Source organism: Empidonax traillii, unplaced genomic scaffold, assembly GCF_003031625.1.
Source record: "Empidonax traillii isolate 1590-97213 ecotype Southwest subspecies unplaced genomic scaffold, ASM303162v1 scaffold8:size5222938, whole genome shotgun sequence".
Lineage (NCBI taxonomy): Eukaryota > Metazoa > Chordata > Aves > Passeriformes > Tyrannidae > Empidonax > Empidonax traillii.
Genome location: NW_020955201.1, coordinates 3,120,217 through 3,144,210, shown reverse-complemented (window position 1 = coordinate 3,144,210; position 23,994 = coordinate 3,120,217). Strand labels below are relative to the sequence as shown.

The window sequence follows — 23,994 nt, the reverse complement described above, 5'->3', positions numbered from 1 at the left end:
ACTGAAAGAGGATCCATAATTCAGACATAGGTTTACGAAACCACAGCATTTGGCAACAAATCTTGCTATTATTTCATATTCACTGTTGAGTTAACTTTCAGTTTTAAAGCCATACAAAATATAAAGCTGTGTCTTCATAACCCTCCATGCTACATGTTAATACAGGGTATGCATGCTTGTGGCAGCATGCCATACATGCGGGATTATAAAATCATGTATTAAACAGTAGTAATCTATTCCTCAGTGGTACATTGTCTCCAGCAGTTAGAAGAACAATTCGCTTATTCTTTGGGAAAAATCCTGTTAAGCAGGGAACGGTTTGAACAGAAATCAGGCAGGAAGGACTTGCAAGCTCCTGAATTTGCCTATAATCTGAAAAGAACAGTCATATGCAAAAACATAATGTGACCTTCTAGACTCAACAACAATAATTTGTATTCCTAAATCACAATTTGTGTTCAATTTGGAATATACCTCATAATGGCCTTCTTTAACTGCATCTTGCAACGGTGTTACCTGTTCCTTTCGTGTAGCATTAACATCAGCACCTGCTTTCAAAAGCAGATTTGCTATGCCATAAAAGCCTTCCACACTTGCTATATGTAGTGCAGTCAAGCCTATGAAAAAGAAAAGCATGTATTTCACATTTGGATGAAAAAAATTCTGAAAATTTATGTCAGTTTTAGGTTGCCTATTTGATAAAAATTTCACAGAGTGTACTGAAAAGGTAAAAAACGATGCATTACAGTAAGATACACAAAGAAATGTTTAGGAAAAAGTCACAAGGATTGGGAGATCTCATGCTTTTGATAAAATTTGCACCTATTGAAGAAGCAGTCGTTGCTGTAACAACATTAGTTTTAGATTTGGTGGTTCTGTTATGAAATAAGAGAATTATTTGACCCATATCTTGGTAATATCTCCTGGAACAAAATGTATATGCTTTTTTAAGAACAACGTAGTTTTTCATGGCACTCTTATTTACATAGCTGTGCTGAAGAAGGTTAGTAAGAAAGAAGTTACTAAAATAAAGATGTGAACTATTACCAAACAAAAATGTTTTTTAAGACTACCCAAGAATGATTTGAGTGTCCAAATAAATTAAAATTCCCTACTGAAATTCCATCTTCATTTCCAGTTGTATAAACCAAGATATGAGCTTCACAATAGAATTTTACTCTATGAAAGAGGTGTTGAGGAAAAACATGAAATATAAGTCTTTGAACTGAGTTTAGCATAGCCATGCATCAGCTTCTTAAACATACAGGGTGAGAGAAATAAGGGAAAAACAGAGAGGATTTTCCACTTTCTATCTTCCAACTTTCAAATCAACATGCCCTCCAGAAGACCATTTTGATCAACAGTCTTACTCTTCAACAATCTACCATTATTAGAAGGTTGTTGGGGCCTAATTCATATACTAAATATGTGAATTAATACAGCTTAATAGAAGCTTTTTGCCACCATTAAGCAAAATTATCTTAATTTCATTGGAGAGAGAAACTCTCGAGGCTCTCTTCTACATAGTTGAACCTGGAATATCCCATATTCCTATGAATTTTGTTTATTATGAAATCTGTTAAGAGGAGAATAAATAGGTTTGCTTAGGGGAATATATTAATTTCTCCCTCAGTAAAATGTATCCTCTATCTGGTACAATAATAAGGCCCCGAAAACCTGCACCTACAACACATTCAATTAATAGTTCTTAGGGATTAGCGATATCAGGCAAGGATGCTATGCAGGCTCCAGATCAAGAAGAAACACAAGTTTTACTGCAGCTGTTTTTCAGATCCCTTGAAACACTGTAAATCAAGAGTCAAACTGAGAGCAAAAACTGGCATCTCTAACATGCTGCTCTTATCCTACAGGCTAATGTCCAGGAAATAAAAAGGAGAAAAAAAAACCCCAAACCAAGCAAGAGAAGATCCCAAGAACTCAGCAAAGTATTGAAGCAGAATATTGTAGCACAGGAATAATAAATACAAGGCTAAAATACAGATAATCACTGGTGGGAGGCTTTAAAGGAAGAGAAGAGGTCCAGAGGCAGAATATAATTCAGAACAATGACTACCAAAGAGATCAAGATGAAAGTGCATGTGAAAATGGCACAGGTCCGGTAACTACTTTTTTCTGACTATATCTGCCTCATTTAAAAAAAAAAAAAAAAAGAAGCAGGGTCGGGTTAACCTCTCATCTCTTCAAGGAGTACAACTAAAAGATACTGGGTGCAGCTGTGCTGTTTTTGCACCAAAAACCAGCAACCAGAGTCTGGGGAATGAAGAAACCATGGCAAAACATGCAAAGGCAGAAAAAGGAAGCAGCTGTGACAGCAAAAACTAGAACCAGTGCACTTTGGTGTACTGTGGCTGCACTATCAGCACTTCTCTGTCGCCAGCATGGGGCTTTGAACCCCACCAACAAAATATTTTCTCACCTGCCTCTAGCACAAGTGAATACATATTATGAGTCTCTCTGTTAGCTCAAACATCTGCACTGTAAAAGTCTGAAATCCACTGCTGACCCAATCTATTTCCCAGTATATTCCAGAAGACAGACAATTTTTAACTTAGTTTTGAACTGTTATGTGCCTGCATTATGCAATAGCCTGTAACTGCAGAATGTGGGTTTTCTTCCTTTCCCACGGAACTGTTGTGAAACCCTAGCCACTAGCATGGTATAGAAACACTCTAAGAATTAATCAAAGTTTTCTACCAAATGAGCCACTTGTCTGAAACAACTTTTCTTTTGTTGTGGAGGTTTATCAGATACTAAGGGAGGAGACAGGGAAGTGCAAACAAGAAACAGTCGAATATTTGAAGAAACCAAGTGATACTAAAGGTGCAAAGCCTTTGACACATAGTATCACACATGGATCACACTGGATAAGGTGAATTGCTTCACAAAAAACATTAACAGCTGGCCACTATTTGTCATTCCTTTTTTTTCATGCCCAAGATGAAAGAAAAATGGAAAATACCAAGTAGTCACAACTTTACAAAGTTAGAACAGCGCGAAATTATAAAACTACAACTTCCCTTAAGATCTAATGGGCAAAATCAAAGTCCCTGAAAAATTAAACTGGAAAATCTACATCTTGGTGTCTCAAGTTGGTCACTGAAGTGGACAAAAATACTCCCAACTTTCAAACTCATGAAGTTGATTATTTAATTAGGGACTACTTTGTGATAAGCAGGCACAGAACTGTTGAATTAAGGCTAAGTAAACCTAACTGCATCACTATGTAATTTTTTAAGTGCTTACTTTTCTCTCAAAATTTTCTTTCCTCATATACTTTTATAAGTAGATTTACATGTTTTCCCATGAACAGGTACCAAGTGAAAACAATAAAAATTTAATAATCAACTGACCAGTCACAAACCTACAGTCTTGTCTACTGCACAAACTCATATATGCTTTTATTAGTTATAGGTGGATACTTTATTGAAAATAGTGTTTTAATAGAACTGCAACTTACCAGCATAATCCTTTGCATTTACATTTCCACCAGCTTTTATTATCTTACATACAAGGTCTACATCTTGATGAGTAACAGCTCTATGCAGTAAATTCTCACCATACATATTTCTCCTGTGGATTGTTGAAAGTGTAAGAGGGCGAGTCAGACCCTTACCAAAGGCTTCTCGTTCTGAAAAACAATGTAAAAGCTCCGTCGCACAGAAAAATATTTTTTCTCTTATTTTGGCACTTTGTATTACAGTTGGTAAATGACCTTTCTGAAGACACAAATGCTCATTCAATCCAGTATTTCATAAAACACATCACCAATTAAATAATAATACCATTCAACAAAAGATGCCATTGGGAATTCCATAACAAAAATGCAATTGAAATGCAATACACAGAAATACGACTTTGCAAAGATGTGTTAACTTCAGACTTCTTCCTTCAAAAGTGCATTGCTTCCCAATGGATGGTAAAACTGCTATTCTGCAGTACAAATCATTGAAATGGAGACCATTTCAATAACTAAGTCAGTTATTCAATAATTTAACTTTTAAGAAAACTCAAATTTATCAACCATTATTTTGTAATTTTTTTTTTAAACCTCTGCTTTGTGAGGAAGTATTTACATTAGGATAGTGATTCAGATTAGCTCCCTCAGACTACCTTTCCCATTACTTCACAGCCACCTCAGCCTTTTCTGCAATGAGTGAAAGGTCAATATGAGGCCTAAATATAAAAAATTATATTTAAAAGATACTATTTTTAATTTTTAGTTTATATAAAACAAATGCTATCTCCCATTATGCATTCATCATAGTTTTCATCTTGGCTGAAATAATTTCCAATACATAGATGAGCTGTTCTGTACTTCATTAGCAGTGCCATTCCAGCATCCCTTAAAACTGTGGAGAAGAGCATCCTGGCTACTGCATCTGATGAAAAACAGAGGGAAGAAAGAAGGGAAGAAAGAAGGAACAGGAGAACTGCCTGCAGGAGAACACAGTGCATGGCCTAGGCCATTAATTCATCTACTAATGTGAACCCTTGGGACAGCAGGCTACATACACTGCTCCTCTCCACAGGCTGTAGCAGGTCTGTCTCTCTGGCCCTAAAACTGCCCAGTTGTCAGAAACAGACCTTAAAAACCACAATTCTTCTGTAACTCACACAGCCTGATGTCTCTACTTTGTGCATGGGGATATACTGTGAGCCTAGACTAATTTTCAACCTTCTTAAATTCTTGAGTCTATGTAGATTTTTAGAATCTAAGAGATGCGGGTTTACTCAGGACCTTCCCTCAGCTGGACAGTCTCTCTCCTCTACTTGCCCAGCCTTGCAAGACCTTGATAATTTCAGATATGCAGTCATTAGTCAAAGCTGGTCTAAACTAGCCAAGCAGTTCAGGAGGGATTAAACTGCAGAGACATACACAAAACAAGGTGCAGCTCTATGCTACAATTTACCTGATTCAATTTCCTCCTTCAAGAGAACCTATTTCCCATCACTTCCACCTTGCCTTCCCTACTGCTTTCCATGCGCCTGACCTTGTGCTGGCCCAAATGAAACTCATCATGGGGCTGTTTTCTCAGAGAATTATCAAACTAAGGTGAGTCACAGGCTCTTGACTGCTAGATCTGACACAAAAGGGAGATAAACTTGCTAGACTGGTTTAATGCAAAGCTACCTCTACAGGCATTGCAACTCTTTCTGCAGAAATCATGCTAAAGAACCAACAGCTTATTTACTGAGCGGAAACTAGTAAGCCATTTTAAAATAGAGGAGCAGCTACTCATTCCACTTTAAATCTCATCAACATAGTGCTTCTACCATGAATAATTAAAATCTTGCAAAAGAGAAGGTCTGTTAATTGGAGGTAGAATTCTTCACATTTTGTAAGTTCTGTTACAGTTCAAATACTTTCAAACTTTGTAAGATGTTTAAATTACTGTAGATTCATAGATAAATCCCAACTAAAAGGCCTTTAAAAAGCAAAACAAAACAAAAAACCCCACAAAAACAACTTCTAAGATTCCAGTCTTAAAGGTGCTGGAGTGAGCATGTAAGTGAGGAGGTCCTTTATCCTCTTACAAAATTCCTCTGTGACGTAAATAACTTATCTGCATGTATCTTCAAAGGATGAAAAGCAGCAATCTTTCTGTCTGACAAAGCACACTGCAAAGAAAAACACTTCAAAAGGTGGTCCATAACTGTGGCAGTGAAGGTCCTATAATCCTGTAGACAGGATAACAATACCAGGCATTCAAAATAGAATAAACTTTTTTATGGAGGTCAATTCTTGCAGATGGCACTGCCCTGAGAATGAAGTTGCACACAGAACACTGAATGATAGAAGGATATATAAATGCATGTCATTTATATACCTTTTCACTCTGCATGAGAACATTTTTCTTCTTGTCAGAATACATTGTAATTTTTTTTCATATAAAACACTGTGATAAAAATTGCATCCTGAAAAACTTCTCATGATTCTTAGGGAGTTTATGCAAACAGATCAATTGTTAGGTAGGTAATATGAAGGTTTTCAGAAGTGAGAGAAATTATCAATAATTTTAATTATTAAAATTAATGTTTCTATCATCTTTTAAAAAGAAATTCATGCCACAATATATTGGAAAGGTTATTAATTGTATTTGATTCAGTATAGTTTTTCAAATAATAAAATTATCTGTATGAGAACAGTATAGAATATCTTACTCCGTTTGTTGTCAATTCTCTTGCTCTTCCTCTGACTAGCTTCTGTAAACTCATTCAGAATTATTTCTTGCCACATTCTGGTTTCTAGATTCTGCTTGTCTTTAGAAGTAGACTTCTGAATTTTACTGACAAAAGATTTGCTTAGAATCAACAGAAATATTCTCTATATAAATCAGTGTTTACAGTAGAGGTAAGAATATGAACATATTTGACTTTAAAAGTAAGTAACAGCATGCAAATACACAGGCTAATTTAGGTAGTACTTAATAAAGAGTAAATCCAGAGAAACTAACCTGCAGATCTTTGAATAAAAGGTAAAACCTTCACCTTTTGATCATTTAAATTCATTCACGTGACAAATGAGTACTCCATATGCATTGTATTTATTACATTAATATTTTTTAAAAATTAAGAATATTATGCATTAATTTCTCAAAATCCTTAGGTTTGTTTCTTCCTACACTGCCATTGTGAGACATTCTCTGCTGAGTCTCTTCAACTGTTTTCTGGTGAGAGGAAACACAATCTCTCTACCTTCCTGAGGAAGTCTCTCAACTGCTTCACTTACCTTGATTTTGCTGGGGCTGTTTCTGCACATGCTGTAAGCTCCACTGAATGTGAATGTCCCTCACCAGTTTGCTTTTTACTAGAGGTGGCATCCCAGTAATCTGAAATTACTTCTTTCTCTCTCTGCTGATCATCCACAGGTTGTGATAAAAAAAGAAAAGAAATATTACAAGCAATCAGTAAGCATGCAGTAAAACAAGGGCATAAAAGTACATAAAAGAGCTCCAAGAACATTATAAATGGTGTGTGTCTTCACAGACAGCAGAGGTGTTGCTTAAGTGAATAACTGGAATTCTACAGATTCTGAAGTAGTATGCTATACATGTGCTCCTGACAGAAATAGCCAAGAGAATTAGGATACTCAGAATCACAACTTGAAACCTAAATCTCAGCTGGCTGACAGTGAACAAAAGTTGTTCTACCTGGAAGTTATCTGGACATAAGAATTGACTTAAGAGATTCATTTCAGTTTCCTATAGACATGAGCTCCTGTCCTGAAAAATTAGATGATGTTACAGATGTCTTAAGCTGGCCCATCTTATCTCACCCTTGCAGAAGCCTAGAAACATACACGAGGTAAGAACCATGTTTCACACGAAGTTCAGTGACTCCCAACTGAGAAGTTATTTCTAAAGACATACCATCCCTGAGCCACAAAACTATGGATGAGATTCACTTCACTAACCTTCAGCCTTCCAAAAGCCAGGCAACTAGATGTCACTAGGCACCCTGATTACCCCCACCACTGATTAAGAGGAAGAGTTACTTTCAGGGATGATAGTGATTCACTCATCCTAGGGGGTGCAAATGATGACTCATGTATACCAGAGACTTATCTTTAACAGTTATAGAGAGAAATCCCACCCTAAAGACAGGTCATCCCATGGAAGTTAATTTGAGTTTCTTAAGTTTATTCTCTGTTTTAGTCAAGTGAGTGTGACACACTGTTGTGTACCACTCAAGCTGCTGAAACCTGGGTACTCATTAGTTCATTCCTCACTTGAGTAATGCTGAATGCTTTTAGGACACACCCTCAACACACATACATAGAAATTCTTTCTCAGTGCCATGGGAGGACTTGATAGTTCTTTCCTGGGATACTAATAGAAATGGAGAATTCACTGATAATTTTTTTAATTGACATATTTAGCAGAGAGGCTACTCTGTGCTAAAGATTTAATTCACCAGAAGAGGTGAATTGCTTTCCCAAAAGTGGTCCTCCTGGATCGAGGGATGATGCATACCAATGCAGGATATGGGGTTTTTTAGCCTGTAGAAGGGGAGGCTGAGAGTGGCTCCTATCACTCTCTGCAACTACCTGAAAGGTGGTTGTAGTAATGTGGGAATTGGCCTCTTCTCCCAGGTAACAAGGGACAGGATGAGAAGAAATAAGTGCAAGTTGTGCCAGGGCAGGTTTAGACTGGGTATTAGGAAAAATTTCTTCACTGACAGAATAGTCAGGCATTTGAACAGGTTAACTAGGGAAGTAATGGAACCATCATCCCTAGAAGTGTCCAAAAAACATATGGATGTGGCACTTGGGGATATGTTTAGTGGTGAACAGGGTGGTTCACGGTTGGATGATTGGACTCGATGTTCTTAGGAGGTCTTTTCCAACCTTAATGATTCTATGATTCTATGGTACTTTGGGAAAATCAAATATGTTACTTTACAAAACTACCACAGCAGTACTTTTTGATGGTTAGAGAAGAAGAAGAAAACATTTCAATGACAAGAAACCTCACACTTGTATTAGAGACCGTATACTAAAATAAATGGGCTATCTAGAACCCTGACTGCATCTACAGGACAGGACAGGCTCTCCTCTTTTGGGTACTTGTTTCACCACAACAAGAATACTCTGTAGAAACAAGAATGAGAAAAGACCAAGGTGAAGAATATACTGTTAGAATTTAACAGTTATTAACTGGGATTTTTTTTTTCTCATTAAATTGCCTCCTTACTTCCTGCCTTCAAGAACACCATATGAAGACACAAAAAAAGCTAAAACTGAGTATTAATCAACAAGAGGTCATAGATACCCATTTCCACAAAACTCTATTTCATAATCTTAACTGTGATTTTGAGTAGATCTATGCATAAAGCTTCACACAGCTATGCTACAAATTTCAGAAATCAACACTTCACTGAAAGAGCTTTGTAATGTGCTATGGTTCGGAGATAATTATATGAGAGACCTTTCAGCACCTTGAAATTGCCACCTTTGTGCCACATGCTATGTGGCTATACATAGCTATTACATGCTATGATATTCAGTTAATACCACTACGTGAAGACAGAATTAACTCATAGTTTTTGGATGCTTTCTACCATTGTGGGGAAGCAAAGTGGTTGTAAATCCACCTAAAGAGCTGGCTATATGTGACTGATGACTGATTTGCAGCTCCAGATTATTCAAAGACGACACAGATCAGAGAATCAGATTACAGGTTTACAAGAGATGCCTATCACATTCTGTAGCATAAACATACATCTACTATGTGTCCTTCTCTTTCCCTTATTATAATCTAAATAGGAAGAGATTATGGCGTTGCTTTCCCTTCATTCGCCTTTCCCGATTTTTGCATTTGAATACAAACTACCTACTCTAGAACTCCTTTACAGCAGAAGGTGTAACAAGAAGGATCATATGCTGTGTCCACACATACACTGACTTCTCTAGGGGAGGACATAAATCCATGCCTAATTTTTTCAGCAAGTCTCACATAAGCAGATCAAATAAATAATCCTCTAAAAACATATATGAAAAATCCCCATTGAGCAATCTTTGCAGACTACAGAAAAGACACAGGTGAATTTATTTTATAATACTTGCAAAGCATTTTTAAGTTACAGCAGTGAGAAACGCAACAGAAGAAAACAGTACACTACAGCCTGGAGAAAAACCAGAACTGTATGGGGTAGAAATCTAGAGGTTTTGAAATTTCTATGCTGATTCTAGATGTCCACATCAGTCAATGAATTAACTTTAATAGTATTTCCTCTCGTAGCAGGCTAAACTTCTTCATCACATAGATATATCAAAGCAGAAAATACACTACTGAACTTTTAAAATAAAAACAACTTAAATGATTTAAACATGCAAATTACTGATGCCAGTTTATTCTTTCCTAAGATTCCCATCTCCAAGTAATTTGGCTATTATAAAATATTTTATGATAAACAGAGATTTCCAAATATGAATTAACATGTGTATATACTTGCTCATTTGTTGTCCTCTGAGAGTCAGATCCTCTGAAGGCATTTATTCCTTCCACCTGACTTCTAGCAAGTTGAGGGTCCATCACGTTTGTTATTTGTGTACAGTCATCATCTAACTGGGGAATACTGGGTTCTGAACTCAGCTGCTCTCCCTCGGTGTTAAGCTGTCTCTCAGCTGGCACCACAGAAGTGACAGGTTGTACCACAGATCCTGACAAGGCATCCAGAGGCCTCACAAGCTCTACTGGCAGGGCATCACTGCTCTCAGCTGCTGATGGATCAATGGAAAATGCATGACCCTGACATTCTAACATGTCAGGCAATGGGTTTATCACTTTAAGACTCTCAGAATCACCAGGGGATCTTAACACAGCACTGTCATCAAATCCACCAGTCCTTATAGTCTGTTCAGTGAATACATCCATGAAAATCTTCCTTGGGGATGCGAGAGAAAGGTTTGTATTATTGTTAAGGGAATGCTCCTCTACTACGTTATCAGTGTCAACAGGGGTCACACAGGTCACAAGATGATTGTCACAGATGTGGCAATCATCTAAAACATGTTGAAATGTATCTTCTGGTGTCTGTTCATTTAGAACTGTTATGTCTTCCACAGGGCCATCTAGATAGAGGCTTATTTCTGGAGAGAGATCTTCATTACTTAATTTTTGTGTAATCTAAAAATTAAAAAAAAAAAAGTTTACAAAAAGGAATGGAACAATCTTTCTAAAAAGCATTTAATTAACATTCACTTTAGAAGTAATCTACATACAGAGATATATATGCATATTTCATTATTAATTTTTGCATAAACTACAAGACTCAAAGCCCTCCTTCACACAATTGCAACAAGGCTTACTTAGACTGAGGTCTCAGTTGCAAAAGTAGATCACTTCAGCTCTTGACTTTCACAGCAGTGAAAATCCAGAGCAAGACAGACTAGATCTGTTAAAGATACTATGCCATTGCCAGTGACCTGAGGGTATTAAAAGGCTTTAAAAGAAAGTAACTTAAAATTTTTGACAACCAGAAATAATGAAAGTAAACATATTCATAATAATACAAAACACATAGTTACTAAAACACAACATATGAGTTTTGATGATGTGTATCCCATGCAGATGTGGAATATTTGTGCCTCACAAGCTTCAGTTCAAAAGCTTAAAAGTTTTGAGAAGTTTCCATATTTGAGTTTCCACACCGAGTACAGAATACAAAGGCACAACTGTTCTTCAAAATGTAATGCTGCTTCTGTTTTTCTAACCACTGTGAGCTGCTTTCAACAGATGCACCCTTTTTCAAACCAAGAAAGAGCTTTTTCATTTTTTTCCCTATCCCTGTTTCAAATGTTCTGCAGAAGAAAGTATGATGCCTCCACCAACCTAAATCATATATTTTTCTATATAACATTTGTATATAATAGTGCTCTTATTTAGTAAGGCTGGATCTTAAAAAAGTATCTTTCAATGCATTTTTGGAGTCTTGCTGCCAGCATGTGGCAATACTGGGCAGTGCAAGAAACCTTTAACCACTGGTAACATGATTTCAATAAAGCTCACACACAGCAAAACAGGGCAGAAATCTGACAGCATTGACTCACATTCAGTTTGTAAGTAAATATAAATCCCTGCTTCTTTGTTGAAAAATTACTCCTCAGGCAGCCCTTTCCTATCTTATACCTTTGTATCTAATTGTTCCTTTTTAAGTACTGGTTACTTCTGACTTTGCTGTACGTTTAACATCCTGCTTTGCATCCAGCTTGAAGAAGACAGTAGTTTTCTATCAGCCTGCACCTCAGGAAGTCTCCCATCATCCCCATATCACCATTGGTGAAACAGAGCTCAAATCAGTCCAGCAGTTTAATTACCTGGGAAGCATCATCTCCTCAGACGGTAAGATTGATGCAGAAATAGACAACAGGTTAGCAAAGGCATACAGTGCTTTCGGTAAACTCCATAAAAGAGTGTGGCAAAACAAACACATGAAGAAAAGATCAGCGTTTACAGAGCCACTGTACTGTCTACTCTTTTATATGGATCTGAATCATGGGTCATTTACCGCCACCACTTGCGTCTCTTAGAACGCTTCCATCAGCGCCGCCTCCGTACAATCCTGAACATCCACTGGACTGACTATGTGACCAACACGTCTGTCCTTGAACAGGCAGCAGCCACGAGCATTGAGGCCATGCTGCTGAGAACACAGCTGTGCTGGGCAGGGCACGTCTCCAGGATGCAGGACTGACGCCTCCCTAAGATCGTGCTCTATGGGGAACTTGCCACTGGCTGCCACAAGAGAGGAGCCCCAAAGAGGAGATACAAGGACTGCCTGAAACAATCCCTCAGCCTTGGCCATATTGATCACCACCCTTGGTCTGCCCTGGCCTCCAATCGGGAGGCCTGAAGACACACCATCTATAACGCTGCTGCTGCTTTTGAGAACACACGCAGGATCACTCTCGAGGAGAAAAGACAACACAGAAAGAATCGCGTCTCGTCGATATCACCTGGGGAGTCTTTCTGCTGTGCCTTCTGCAACCAGACTTGTCTATCTCGCATTGGCCTTTTTAGCCATCAGCGCGCTTGCAGCAAGCGTGGGTAGAGCCCCTCTCAAATCTTCATCTGCGAAGCCTAACCATGATGATGATGACTTCTGACTTTGCTGTACTTAACTACACTTTCTTTTTAGGCCACTTCTCTAATATATGCAGCCTTTAAACAACTGCAGAAAAAACCTCTACTGACACAATCTTCTGTACTTGAAGAACTGTGGTATACACAGCATGCATGTATATTACAAATTTCCCAAGAAAAATGCTCAGTGCATTTGTTAAAGGGCAGGTGAAACTTACATCTATATTAATGCAGAAGGCAGGCAGTGAAGGATTAATTTTGCAAGATCCTAAAAACCTAAATGCCAACTGAAATCCAACCTGTAAATGTGACGTGTTCAAAAAACTCCTGTCCAACTACAGATGCCTAAACTTCTTTAGCACTCATTTCTGTTGGCAAAATCCTGTGGGTCTTGCTCTACAAATAATTAAAATCTGCAGAACATAAAAAAATGTTAAACTTCCCCTCCCTAAAACCCCTCCTCAGCTGCCACTTATGCATAAAGACACTTAAAAGCCCCACTGTCTAAAGTCCCTGTAACTTCAACCATCTGCTGAAAAGCAGCAGAGGAGCTGCCGAAGAAGCAAAGCTGAGCCAGCTGTGACCAGCATCAAAACTGAGAGTTCTCTCTTCTGTTGACCCCAGCCTGGTAAATATGGTTTGAATATACCTAAGTTTCTCTCAAATGAGGAACAAGTATCAACACTGTGGTAAGTGCAGTTTCAGGACCATCTTCCACCAGAAGAGCTACTTCAAGCAATTAATTTTAAATAGGGGTTTCTATGTAAAAAATGTACCACTTTGGCATAATGCCATTGATTATTTTATGCCAACCATGTCCTGGCATCTATGAATCTCTTCCACTGGTCAAACTACTTCAAAAAACTTGATTTAAATCCCAGTATTCTCATGTCTTAATTATTCGCAGTACAAACCCAAATCACAGCTCTCCTTTAGCCAGGCACAAATCCTGGTGACGTGGCATCAGCCAGAATGTCTTGTCTCCCTCGTAAGCGTGCACTGAGTAACAACTCAGCATAGACACAGTCAGTTCCAGCCTCAGCTGATTCACAACCCAGCACCAAAGGAAACAGGCAGACAGGGAAGTCAAGAAGATGTCTCGCAGAAAAACCAACAAAACAGATATAAAAACTGTACGTTAGTACTTGCACTGCATCAAAGGCCAGTGAGTGAGCCAGGCTTTGCCAAGCCTTAGGTGTTTCCCTCTCCTTGTGCACTACACGAGCAAGGTTAAATCTGGCCTGGCAGCTCCAGCAGCCAGCAGGACATTCACATCACCTTGGTGCTGGTGAATCATGACACACAAGGACTTTTTTCCTATATGTTTGAGAACAATTTGAAAGTTACCAAGAAATTTTAGGCTTTTGGGTGTCACAGCCTGTGACTTACAAATGTTACAACACAAAAAGGGAATGACTAATACTGCAGTATAAATAAAGGGTGGAGTAGAAATATTAAGTGGACTCCTGTATCTGATAGCTCTGAGTAAAACAACAGCAGAGAAGTTCATCTGTTCAATACAAATATGCAAGAGAATCACTACAGAAGAATTAAGCTTTCAGAGAGATCAACACTATCAGTTTCTGTAAGAACACTTTGCTGGAGACTACTGCAATATACTGGCACATGAAGGAGGCACAGAGAATCACACATTTGTGTGAGGGTGGAAGGGACCTCTTGAAGCCAACTAGTCCAACCTTGCTGCTCAAGCAATGTCAGCTGCAGCAGGTTGCCCAGGACTATGTCCAGTCAGGACATAGGTGGAGAACGCACAACTGTTCCAGGAAACGTGTTTTGGTGTCTGACACCTCTTCTCAGTTAAAAAGTATGTTTTTGTGTTTAGATGAGATTTCAGATTTCACAATTTCTTTTGAATTTGTGTCCATTTCCTCTTGTCCTATCAGTAGGCACTACTGAGAAGTCAGTGTCCCTTATCTTCATTCCTAGTTGTCAGATGCTCATATACAAGTGGTAAGATCCCCCTCAGCATTCTCTTCTTCAGCTTGAACAATCCTGGCTCTATCAGCCTGTCCTCACATGGAAGGTCACAGAATCACAGAATGGGCAGTAGTCCAATGCTCCTGCCATGGGCCAGAACGTTCTCAAGTACATCAGGTTCCTTAGAACACTATTCAATCAGATCTTGCATGTTTCCATGGATGGGGCATCTACCTGCTCTCTGGGCAACCCCTTCCAGTATTTCAACACCGTCATTATAAAAAATTCCTTCCTTATATCTAATCTGAATCGACCCTCCTTTACCTTAAAACTATTACCCCTACAGGCCCCAAGGAAACAGTCTGTCCCCATCGTTCTTATTAGCCCTTTCAAAGCAGTGAAAGGCTGCAATGACGTCTCCCTAGAGCTTCCTCTTTTCCAGGCTAAACAATTCCAACTGTCTCAGCCTGCCATCATCATATGAGAGGTGCTCCAGCCCTCTGATCATCTTCATGGCCCTCCTCTGGATCCTCTGGACCAACAGGTCCATGTCTTTCCTGCATCCAGAGCTGGACCTCAGTACTCCAGGTAAGGTCTCACAAGACCAGAGTAGAGGGTCCAGGTCCTTCTACACAGAGCTATTTTCCAATCAGCTGGTCCTCAGCTGTACTAGTGCCTGAGGTTATTTCTCCCCAGACGCAGTACTTCACACTTCCTTTTGTTGAATTTCATTAGATTTCTCTCTGCCCCTTCTCAAATCTGTCCTGATCCCTCTGAATGCCAGCACAACTATCTGGTATATAAGTCACTCCTCCCAGTACCATCTCTGAACTTGCCAAGGGGTGCATTCTGTTCCATTTCCCAGGCCACTAATGAAGATGTTGAACAGTACTGACCCCACTACTGACAGACTAACCACAACAGAAACCAGTGTTGCTATGTCACCAAGGTCAAGGAAACACAGCAAGACTAATTTTGTGGTGTCAGAATTCTATGCAGATTATCTTAATCTACAGATTTACCTTGTGTTCCCAGGGACACACAAAACTAAAATGGTCACTGACTCACTGCTGGTTGTCAAGGTGTCTGTCCTGCCCTTGCTGCAAATCAGTAAGGGATGGCCCTTGGTTCCTCTCACTAAAGATCTTTCTGTAGGATTCACATCTTGCCAGTGCCAATATCAACCAATATCCAAAAAGTATAATTCACTGCAGTGATTTCCAACCTTCTTTCTCCAGTCTCCTAAAATATCCTCTCTGGAGATATTCTCAATGCACTCAACCTGCCTGTTCTCCAGAGGGTATTAATCATAGACAATCTCTCTTTCAAAGCATTTAGATTTTGTTCTGTTGGACTAATTCTGTGCAATGAGAATGTTTCATTTAATAAACTTGGTATTATAGGCTTATATTGATAGCTGCATATTTTTCAGAAAAGAAAAGCCTAGGAGATTTCAATTTTTTTCCCTTTGTTCCCAAGGCAAAGAATACTTGGCCCTGGTCATCAAGGGTATTTGCTGCATGACATGAACAATTTGCCATACTGGTCTCAAATCTACCTTTGGTGAATTATACCAAAAAAATAGTTGCTTTTTCCCCAACTATTACCTCAATCAGTAAGGTAGTTACAGATCTATTCCTCCTCAGAGACTTTCCAAATATAATGCTTTTCCCATAACTTTCACTGGTGGGAAAAATTTTAAGCTACTCCAAGTCTTCATTGCTTTATCTTAAGTAACAGCCCTTACAGATTCTGTGTCATGATGATGTCTTTCCCACTTCCCTTTCACTGCTGTGCTCCTACCCTTGTGTTCTGCAAGCTTAGGAATTACAGTTCTTATCTAAAAAGCAGAAAATAAAGTTTGGCTTTAAAGTTGTTTAAAGCTCAGTAACAGTTTCAACAGCTATGTGTTTGCTTTTTAAAATGAAAGAAACAGACATTTTTCAGTAAAATACTCTATAATGCTAAATAAATTATATGATATTTTATATACATTCTCTTGTAAAAATACACTTACTTTTTCTTCTGAATCCTTTTGAAATCCATTCAATTTGATATCTAAATTAAGGAGAGTAGACAAATATTTCAGTTTTACTTTCCACTTCTGAAAGTTCTCATTGCCTCTAAAAATTGGCACCATTTCGTAAGTTTAAGTCTAAAGTTTCAAACCTTAAAAATTACAATAGTCGTGTTCCCTAAATGGAACTGACAATAAAATTTCTAGTTAGGCTCTGTTAGCCAGTAAATTATATCCCAGAGCTATTTTGTCACATTTCTTCACTGTGGTTTAGAGGCCTGTCTTTCCAAAGACTGTCAGCAGACGGTATTGCCACCCATTCCACAGGGTAAGACTTATCCCCTGCCCTCTCTTCTAATTCTAATGCAATTAGACAATACTGCTAAAATAACCTAATAATTTACTGCCTCTGGAAAGGGATGATCCCAACCCTTCTGTTTCTATCACCCTGTTTTGACATTCACATGACTCCCTGGCAATTTCCTCATCAGAAATAAAGTGAGTGTTTTTCTGTAGGGTTAGCAAAAATAAGGTAAAGCCAGAAGACAGCTAAATACATGGGGTAGTCCTGCACTGTTGGGAGCACAGAGGAATGGAGGTACAACTAAAGTAGCATTAAGTGACATACAGATATGAGGAATAGTAGCATTTCCGTTTCTTCTTTCTTACAGATGCCTCTGAGTCTTGGACATGTTAGTAAAAAACATTTGGGAACTCTCAATGACCTGTGTATCTTATACCTCCATATGGCACTTGAGTATTGAGAATATTTATGAGGTCTATAACTTTTGTCAGAAAATTCCACAGCAATTAAATAATTTTAAACTGGATATATAGCACTGGATTGAGAAAACAGTTACTTCTTCAAACAATCCTAGCAGAACACTTACAAAACCAGAACTTTTAGTCCATGACTATAAAAACTAAACAAGTGTTGGAAAAAACACATATATTCTAAATAAATCTACATGGATATTCATCTTCAACTTCTCAAATTATTTTCTCAAAGGACTTTGGCACAGCTAGAACAACTTCTAGTTTTGTACAACATACCTACAGAATTAAGTTGCTGTTCTTCTACTGCAGCATTTAGTGAAAAACCAGAGTTAGAAATACTTTCAGTAGGTGATGAACACTTTATCCAATTCCTAGAATTAAGTAATATAATAAGAAGTTCTTAAAGAATTGTAATCTGCTCATCTTATGAAAATTTTTACAGTACTTCGAGTTTACTTCTGTAATTTCGTCCTAATCATTATTCAAGAAAACAGTTGCAGTTATTTCAGAGGTACACTTTTATTTTACAAGAGCATGCAACAAATAAGACTTCCGGATTTCCTACATGGAACTAGCTATGTTTGCACATTCATTCTCTAAGTGAAATAATGGCCTTTCCTGTTTTTTTTATTAGTTCTTTCTATGTTTCTGCTGAAAACCTTCCATAGCTTCCATGAATGAAAGGTCTAGTATTACTTGTTATAAATTTTTGTTTGTCTAAGGGTTTTCTCCAACTTCTGTTACTCTTGTTGGTTATGCTCTTAAACCAATAAAGGTAATATCATCAATATAAATAAATCCAGGTATATACTGAACATAGAACTACCTGTGACATAAATACAGATCCTTCACTAAGCAAACAAGAAAACTGTTTCTCAGTAGTATACTGAGAATAAAATAACATACAAATGGATGTATAATGGAATTATTTACAGTATGCCTGACTGGAATTTCTATATGATGTATTATACTCACTGCAGCAGAGACTGAGACTGGTCACATGTGTATGCCTCTTGAAGTATCTAGAGAAAAAAAAAATAACAAGATAGCCAACAAAGTACTTAACTTTTTTTTTGTTGTTGTTTTATTGCCAATTGCCTATCTCCTTCTTTCTGTAATTGAGTTGGGAATGCAATTTTTAGATCTTATCATTACATATGTTACTAATAAGACACAAAAGTATTCTGCTTAAATCTTTTTTTTATTTATACTATTTGAGAAAAATGTTGAAAAATAAGACTGTGGAAGACTAACACTCACCCAGAAGGAAAACATACCCATGCAATTAAGACATGAGTGCTTCAAACTTTGATGTTTTACACCTCAAAGAACCAAAACACAAGGTTTAACTTCAACTCACAGTTTTTATCTTCTTTTGATAACAACTCCCTTTTTTCATTAATAAAAAAGGGTGCTGCTCCAGAGACTGTGAAGCTCAGTATAGTACTCTCAATATCCCTGTAAACAGCACAGTTTAATTACTTCAAGACCTGCACATCAGCAAGCTCTAAGTGGCAGGGCTGCCACATGTCAGCACAGGAAAGAGCATGAGGGTAATGTCAAAGCAGGTGCCGAATTCCAACTCTTCAGTACAAAGAGCTTGGATCTGCTTTTTGTGCCTTTGTACATAAAGAAGAGATCTCCTCCAGTATGGAAAACTGAGCCTTTGTATACTTTATAAAGTATGTAAGCCTTTATATACCTTTTCCAATGCATAAAAAGGAGCCTTTATGTAAAGTCTAAGGCAAACTAGGAATGATTAAGATAGACAAGTGAACTGCAGAATGGTTCTCTCACCGATGAACTGAAGACTGGGTATTACTAGTGAACTCTCTACACACTGGCTGTAACTTTAAACTAATCATTGACATACAGCAGACATCAACAGCACTAGGAAGATTTTGGGAAAGAGCACCTCGGTGCAGACACAACCATCTTAACAATGACCTGGAGAGTAACAGGTGGAGACTGCCCAGTAGCAGGACTGCTAAAAAGCTTCCTGGAACAGAAGAGAGTCTTTAGTTTGTACAACAATTATCGACTGAAATAATTCCAAAATATGGCAATTGGGACAGTTCACAGAAAACTATTGACTTCGCTTAAAAACACCCTTCAGGTGAGTCAGCCTGAATATTTACACAAGACATTATTCAGAGACCAGGCAAGGTCAAGAGAATAACAGAATAGCTATTGAACCACTCTGACTGCTTTACGCTGCTCTTAAAAGCTCAGTGAATGACCCTTATAACTCAGAAGACAAAGGAGGTATTTTCCTGCTAAAAATATAAGTTCTAAGCAAAATCCGCATATTGCTCAATGGTTGAAGGGTCTTCTCAGATCATGTGAGTTACACAAATACGATTTGTGGTGACTGACTGGAAGTACAGGAACAGCTTTTTGTCCTGCCTCTTGTTTTTGGAAGGAAATTCCTGCAAAATCCTAATAATTTTTTTAATTTCAACACTTATTTATACAGCAAACTATATGAGGGGACTCTGGATGTGGTCCAAAGAAAGACTAATGCTAAACAGCTGTCAGGTGTTACCTAACAATTTTAGGCGCACTTCACCAAACAGGGTAAGAAAAGCAAAGTATGGAAAAGTGAAAGCACAAACTTACAATCGTGACACCTGCCTGAACAAGCCATGGAATAGGGTGTTAAAAGATAAGGAAAATGATTTGTCAGTTGAAAAGAACCTGGATCCTACAAAATCTGATGTATGTCTACTGCATTTCTCGTGGAAGAAAATTCTTAATTACAATTTCTTACATGATGGAATCAAAGATAGGACTGCAGAATCACAAGCCTTCCCCCAGCCCATCCAAAGATAGCTAAGACTCTCTGGAACAACTGGAACGGATGTTACATTTCCTGAAAAAAATCACAGCCAGTCCAGGCTGCATGACCCTCATATCACATCACATCTAAATCCTGTACTCATGTAAGATCATTTCTTAAGACACAGTAGAAGGAAACCTTCTATGTAACTGCATTCCATGCTGGCTCTTGGAGCAGTTGGAAGAGCCACACTAGTGCAACCTACTCATGTGGGTATCAAACATGACAGGTCAATACCACTCCTTACAGTATTCAATAAAGATTTAATTTTTACACTGTCCCCAAGCTTTGCATGACCAAGCTGCCAGTGGCATGCTATACAGGTCTCCCCTCCGAAAATCTAGCAAGGAGTACCCCAACTATTTGGTTAGAAGTACTAGGTTTCTTTGCTTTTCTGACCTTTTCTTTAGTGTACTGGATATTTGTCCTTAGACTTGAAAGAATCCCTTACTAGGATTGCAGACTGGCTAATCTGCTGGTAACGATGAAGCCAAAGACATAGGTTAGCAAGAGGCTAGTCAGATCAGCTCCTAGAGTGGAAAGGAAGAGAACAAATGTGCACTTCCCTTATTCTCTCCATCCTTGAAAAACCATAATAAACTTCAGCCAAGACAATCCTGGGGCATGCAAGAAGCAAAATAAAGTTACAGAGAAAAGTCATTGAAATAACAGCATCTTTTGGAATTTTGTTCACTGTTTTCCACACTGTCAGTTGAGACAAATTTATTTGCAATCCTATAATGAGCTGTAAAAACATTCACTCCAGTAGAAGTGCCTTTTTTCAACATAGCTTTTGTCATCTAAGAAACAGTTTAGCCCTTTTAAAAATACCTCTTTTTTACTGGAAGAAGGTTACACAGATTGTGGGCTTTGAACTGGTGAATCCACAGTGCTAATGATGGTGTGACAGTCACAATTAAAAGCAGAGAACCTGTTTGTCTCTAATTATTTCACGACCGCATCATATGCAGGTGCAAACTCATTGCTCAGCTGAACAGAGGTTTATGGGTCAGCTAACAATCATATTAAATACATTAAAAGGTAGGCTAATTAGTAGATTAGGGAATGCAGAATTATCTATAGAGTAAAACTATTACCTCGTCATTATGCAAGTAGACATTTTATTCTGCATTTCAGATTATTATCTCTTTCCTTTTGAAAGAAACAATTGTTCAATCACTGGATCAAAGCTGATCTCACAATGAGTAACCAAGGGTGTGTTCCGGCACAGTCAATCCAGATGGTTACCTTTCAGCTCCTGAAGGGAACATACTAAAAAGTCTGTGCTCCACGACTTCTTTGTCTTTGTCCTGGGCTTGTTCCTCAGATTTGAGAGGAAATTTCACATATGAGATACTTCACAAAATACCAGGGAATAGACATTCCTAGAGACAACATGCTTCACGTGTGACAAGATGAAATTCACTTCATCTGTAAGCCACCAGACCCTTTTGCATGTAAACAAAGGGAGGCCCAGTGGTTTTAGTAATAATCCTTAGATATGTTTACAGGAGACATTATCATTGGTGTACTTACTGTATTTATCTTGTCTTCCTTCTGACAGTATTTGTGGTCATCAAATTTCTGTATAAAACAGATTTCTGGAGAATGATCTCCTAGAAAAAACAAACAAACAAACAAAAATCCTCAGTAATTAAAGTTTTGATTGCCTTAATTTCTACATAACTTTCTGTAATTGCACACACCTTTATATAAGTCAGTAATTGAGGTACATGCATCAAAGCTTCTGAGACGCAACGGATTTAAGAGGCCAAATAATCTATCTCACTAGATTTTGAAACTACAATGAATGGTACAAAAGTTAATAAAACCAGCCAGGGGGAGAAATTTATTTCACTTCGTGTTCTGGGACCCTCCTTGAGTTTGTATTGGAGATTAACTCTTTCCTCTCATTTTTAAACTAAGAACTGCAACTTTGGTAAGCTGCCTGATCCATTTGACTAAAAATATACTTGTACTCTTACATGGAGTAGTTTTTTTAATGACTATACAAAGAAAGACATTCTCTCTGGAAAAAAAAAGCCCTTAAGGTTGGACCATTAAGTTTGAAAACTAAGATGTTGATACTGACATCAATCAAATTAATATTTGTGCTATGTATCTCATCCCCAAATTGCTAATATACAAGTATGTACAAACCCATGCATAATTAAATTTTAATTCCAACTTACTGAATACAACATGAGGCAGGCAGAATGCTACAAATATCATAATCTATTACAGTTGCAGGGACAAAACCCCTTCACTCAACCCTCAGACAAATGCCTACTCCACAAACTGAAGAATGAGCCAAACAAACACGCCTTAAACTCTGTATGTTGAATGTTGCCAGGTGTTAATTCCAGTGGATAATCACAGGTAAGTTCAAAATGGGATGATGTTTCTTTCCTCAGTCAAAACTATTAAACAGCTATAAATTGTTCAGCATCAGGAAAACACAGCCGTTTGAAAAGTTTCTTCAGATTCCAATGGGCTGTAGGTAAGACTTATATTAACTCAGAGTAGTTAAAATGACAGTCCACTCAGATCTTCAAACTGGCAAAAAGACAAACAATATAAAAATCTGGAAGAACACCATGTGTCACTTAAAGAATACTCAGTCCGAAATATTGCTGAAATAAAACCTACAGGACGTAAGTCAAGTATATTATATAAAAATGCAAAGGAGGTACCAGTGAAACTATTATGTAACTAAGACATGCTTGCTCATGCAGCATACTTTATGGGAGTTATTGTGGAAGATTTTAAGACTTTAAATGAGTGTGCAACCACTTATGCTGAAAGTAATTTAATGATACACTTAAAATAATGCACTTAAATATATCTACTCAAACTTTGTATGCTAAAGAGAATGGATATATTAGCAATATCAAGGAGCTTTAAAAAATACTATAAGCAATTATAGTTACATGTAACTATTACATGCATAGATTCCATTTATTTTATTTTATTCTGCTCAAACACATACATACAAATACATACATATTTCATATACTTCCCAAGACAAGGACCCTCAGTTATAGTATATAGAAAGAATAGAAAAGTCAAGAGCAAACTTAATTTTCAAATATTAAAAAAGTGGTGAAGAATCTTCTAAAATATGAGCTAAAATTACAGATATAATAAAAGAGCACATACACTTCCTAAGAATGAACTTCATGCGGCTCTGAAGTATAAATAACATAGACTCAGGTAACATCTAAAGCAACAGTTAAAAGAAATAAACACAGGCTGAAAAAAGCATCCGTCCTACCTTTAGAAATACTTATCTCAGTGGTTAAAGCTATGTCCACATTAGGAAAGGCCAACCTTTGCAAAATAAATAAAATGTCATTAAGCCTTACAGTCCTATAAACTCAAAAGGCAGGTAAGAGTTCAAGTTCTCTTAAATCCTCAGTTTAAGAGAGGTGCCCATCCCAGCCTCTGACGTTGGGACAGCACTGGGCAAGTGCTAACACCAACAGCAAACCCAAATTTCAGGAATATACCTGATTTTCTGCATAGAAAATCATGGGTATTGAAGCACATCACTGCTTTATGTATTTCCAAGAAATGCCAGGCCACAAAGCCAGCACAAAGAGGTGCACTTGCAGGTTTTTTCAATCCTTTGCCACGTCTTAAATGATACAAATGTAATGAAAATGATATCAAGTCAAAGTTGCAGGGAAATAGTTTTGGCACCAACTGCATTTAATAGTGTTTATTCCCTCCGGGTTGGTTTCTGGGGCATTTCACTTCTGTGGACTAAAATGTTACTTAGGAAGGTCTAGAGGCACAAACTCCAAGGCACACAAGGT

General features: G+C 37.8%; 1 protein-coding gene across 1 annotated transcript in view; it reads right to left on the bottom strand.

The window, feature by feature from the left end:
- The window catches only part of ANKRD31 (ankyrin repeat domain 31), a 59,661-nt gene that overhangs the window by 34,935 nt on the left and 732 nt on the right, over window positions 1–23,994 (bottom strand). The window contains 10 exon segments of the mRNA XM_027883129.1: window positions 475–617; window positions 3,479–3,649; window positions 6,184–6,308; window positions 6,752–6,876; window positions 9,972–10,649; window positions 16,561–16,601; window positions 17,614–17,708; window positions 18,313–18,359; window positions 21,713–21,792; window positions 23,451–23,506. Of these exon segments, the coding sequence (XP_027738930.1) occupies window positions 475–617; window positions 3,479–3,649; window positions 6,184–6,308; window positions 6,752–6,876; window positions 9,972–10,649; window positions 16,561–16,601; window positions 17,614–17,708; window positions 18,313–18,359; window positions 21,713–21,792; window positions 23,451–23,506 (1,561 nt within the window).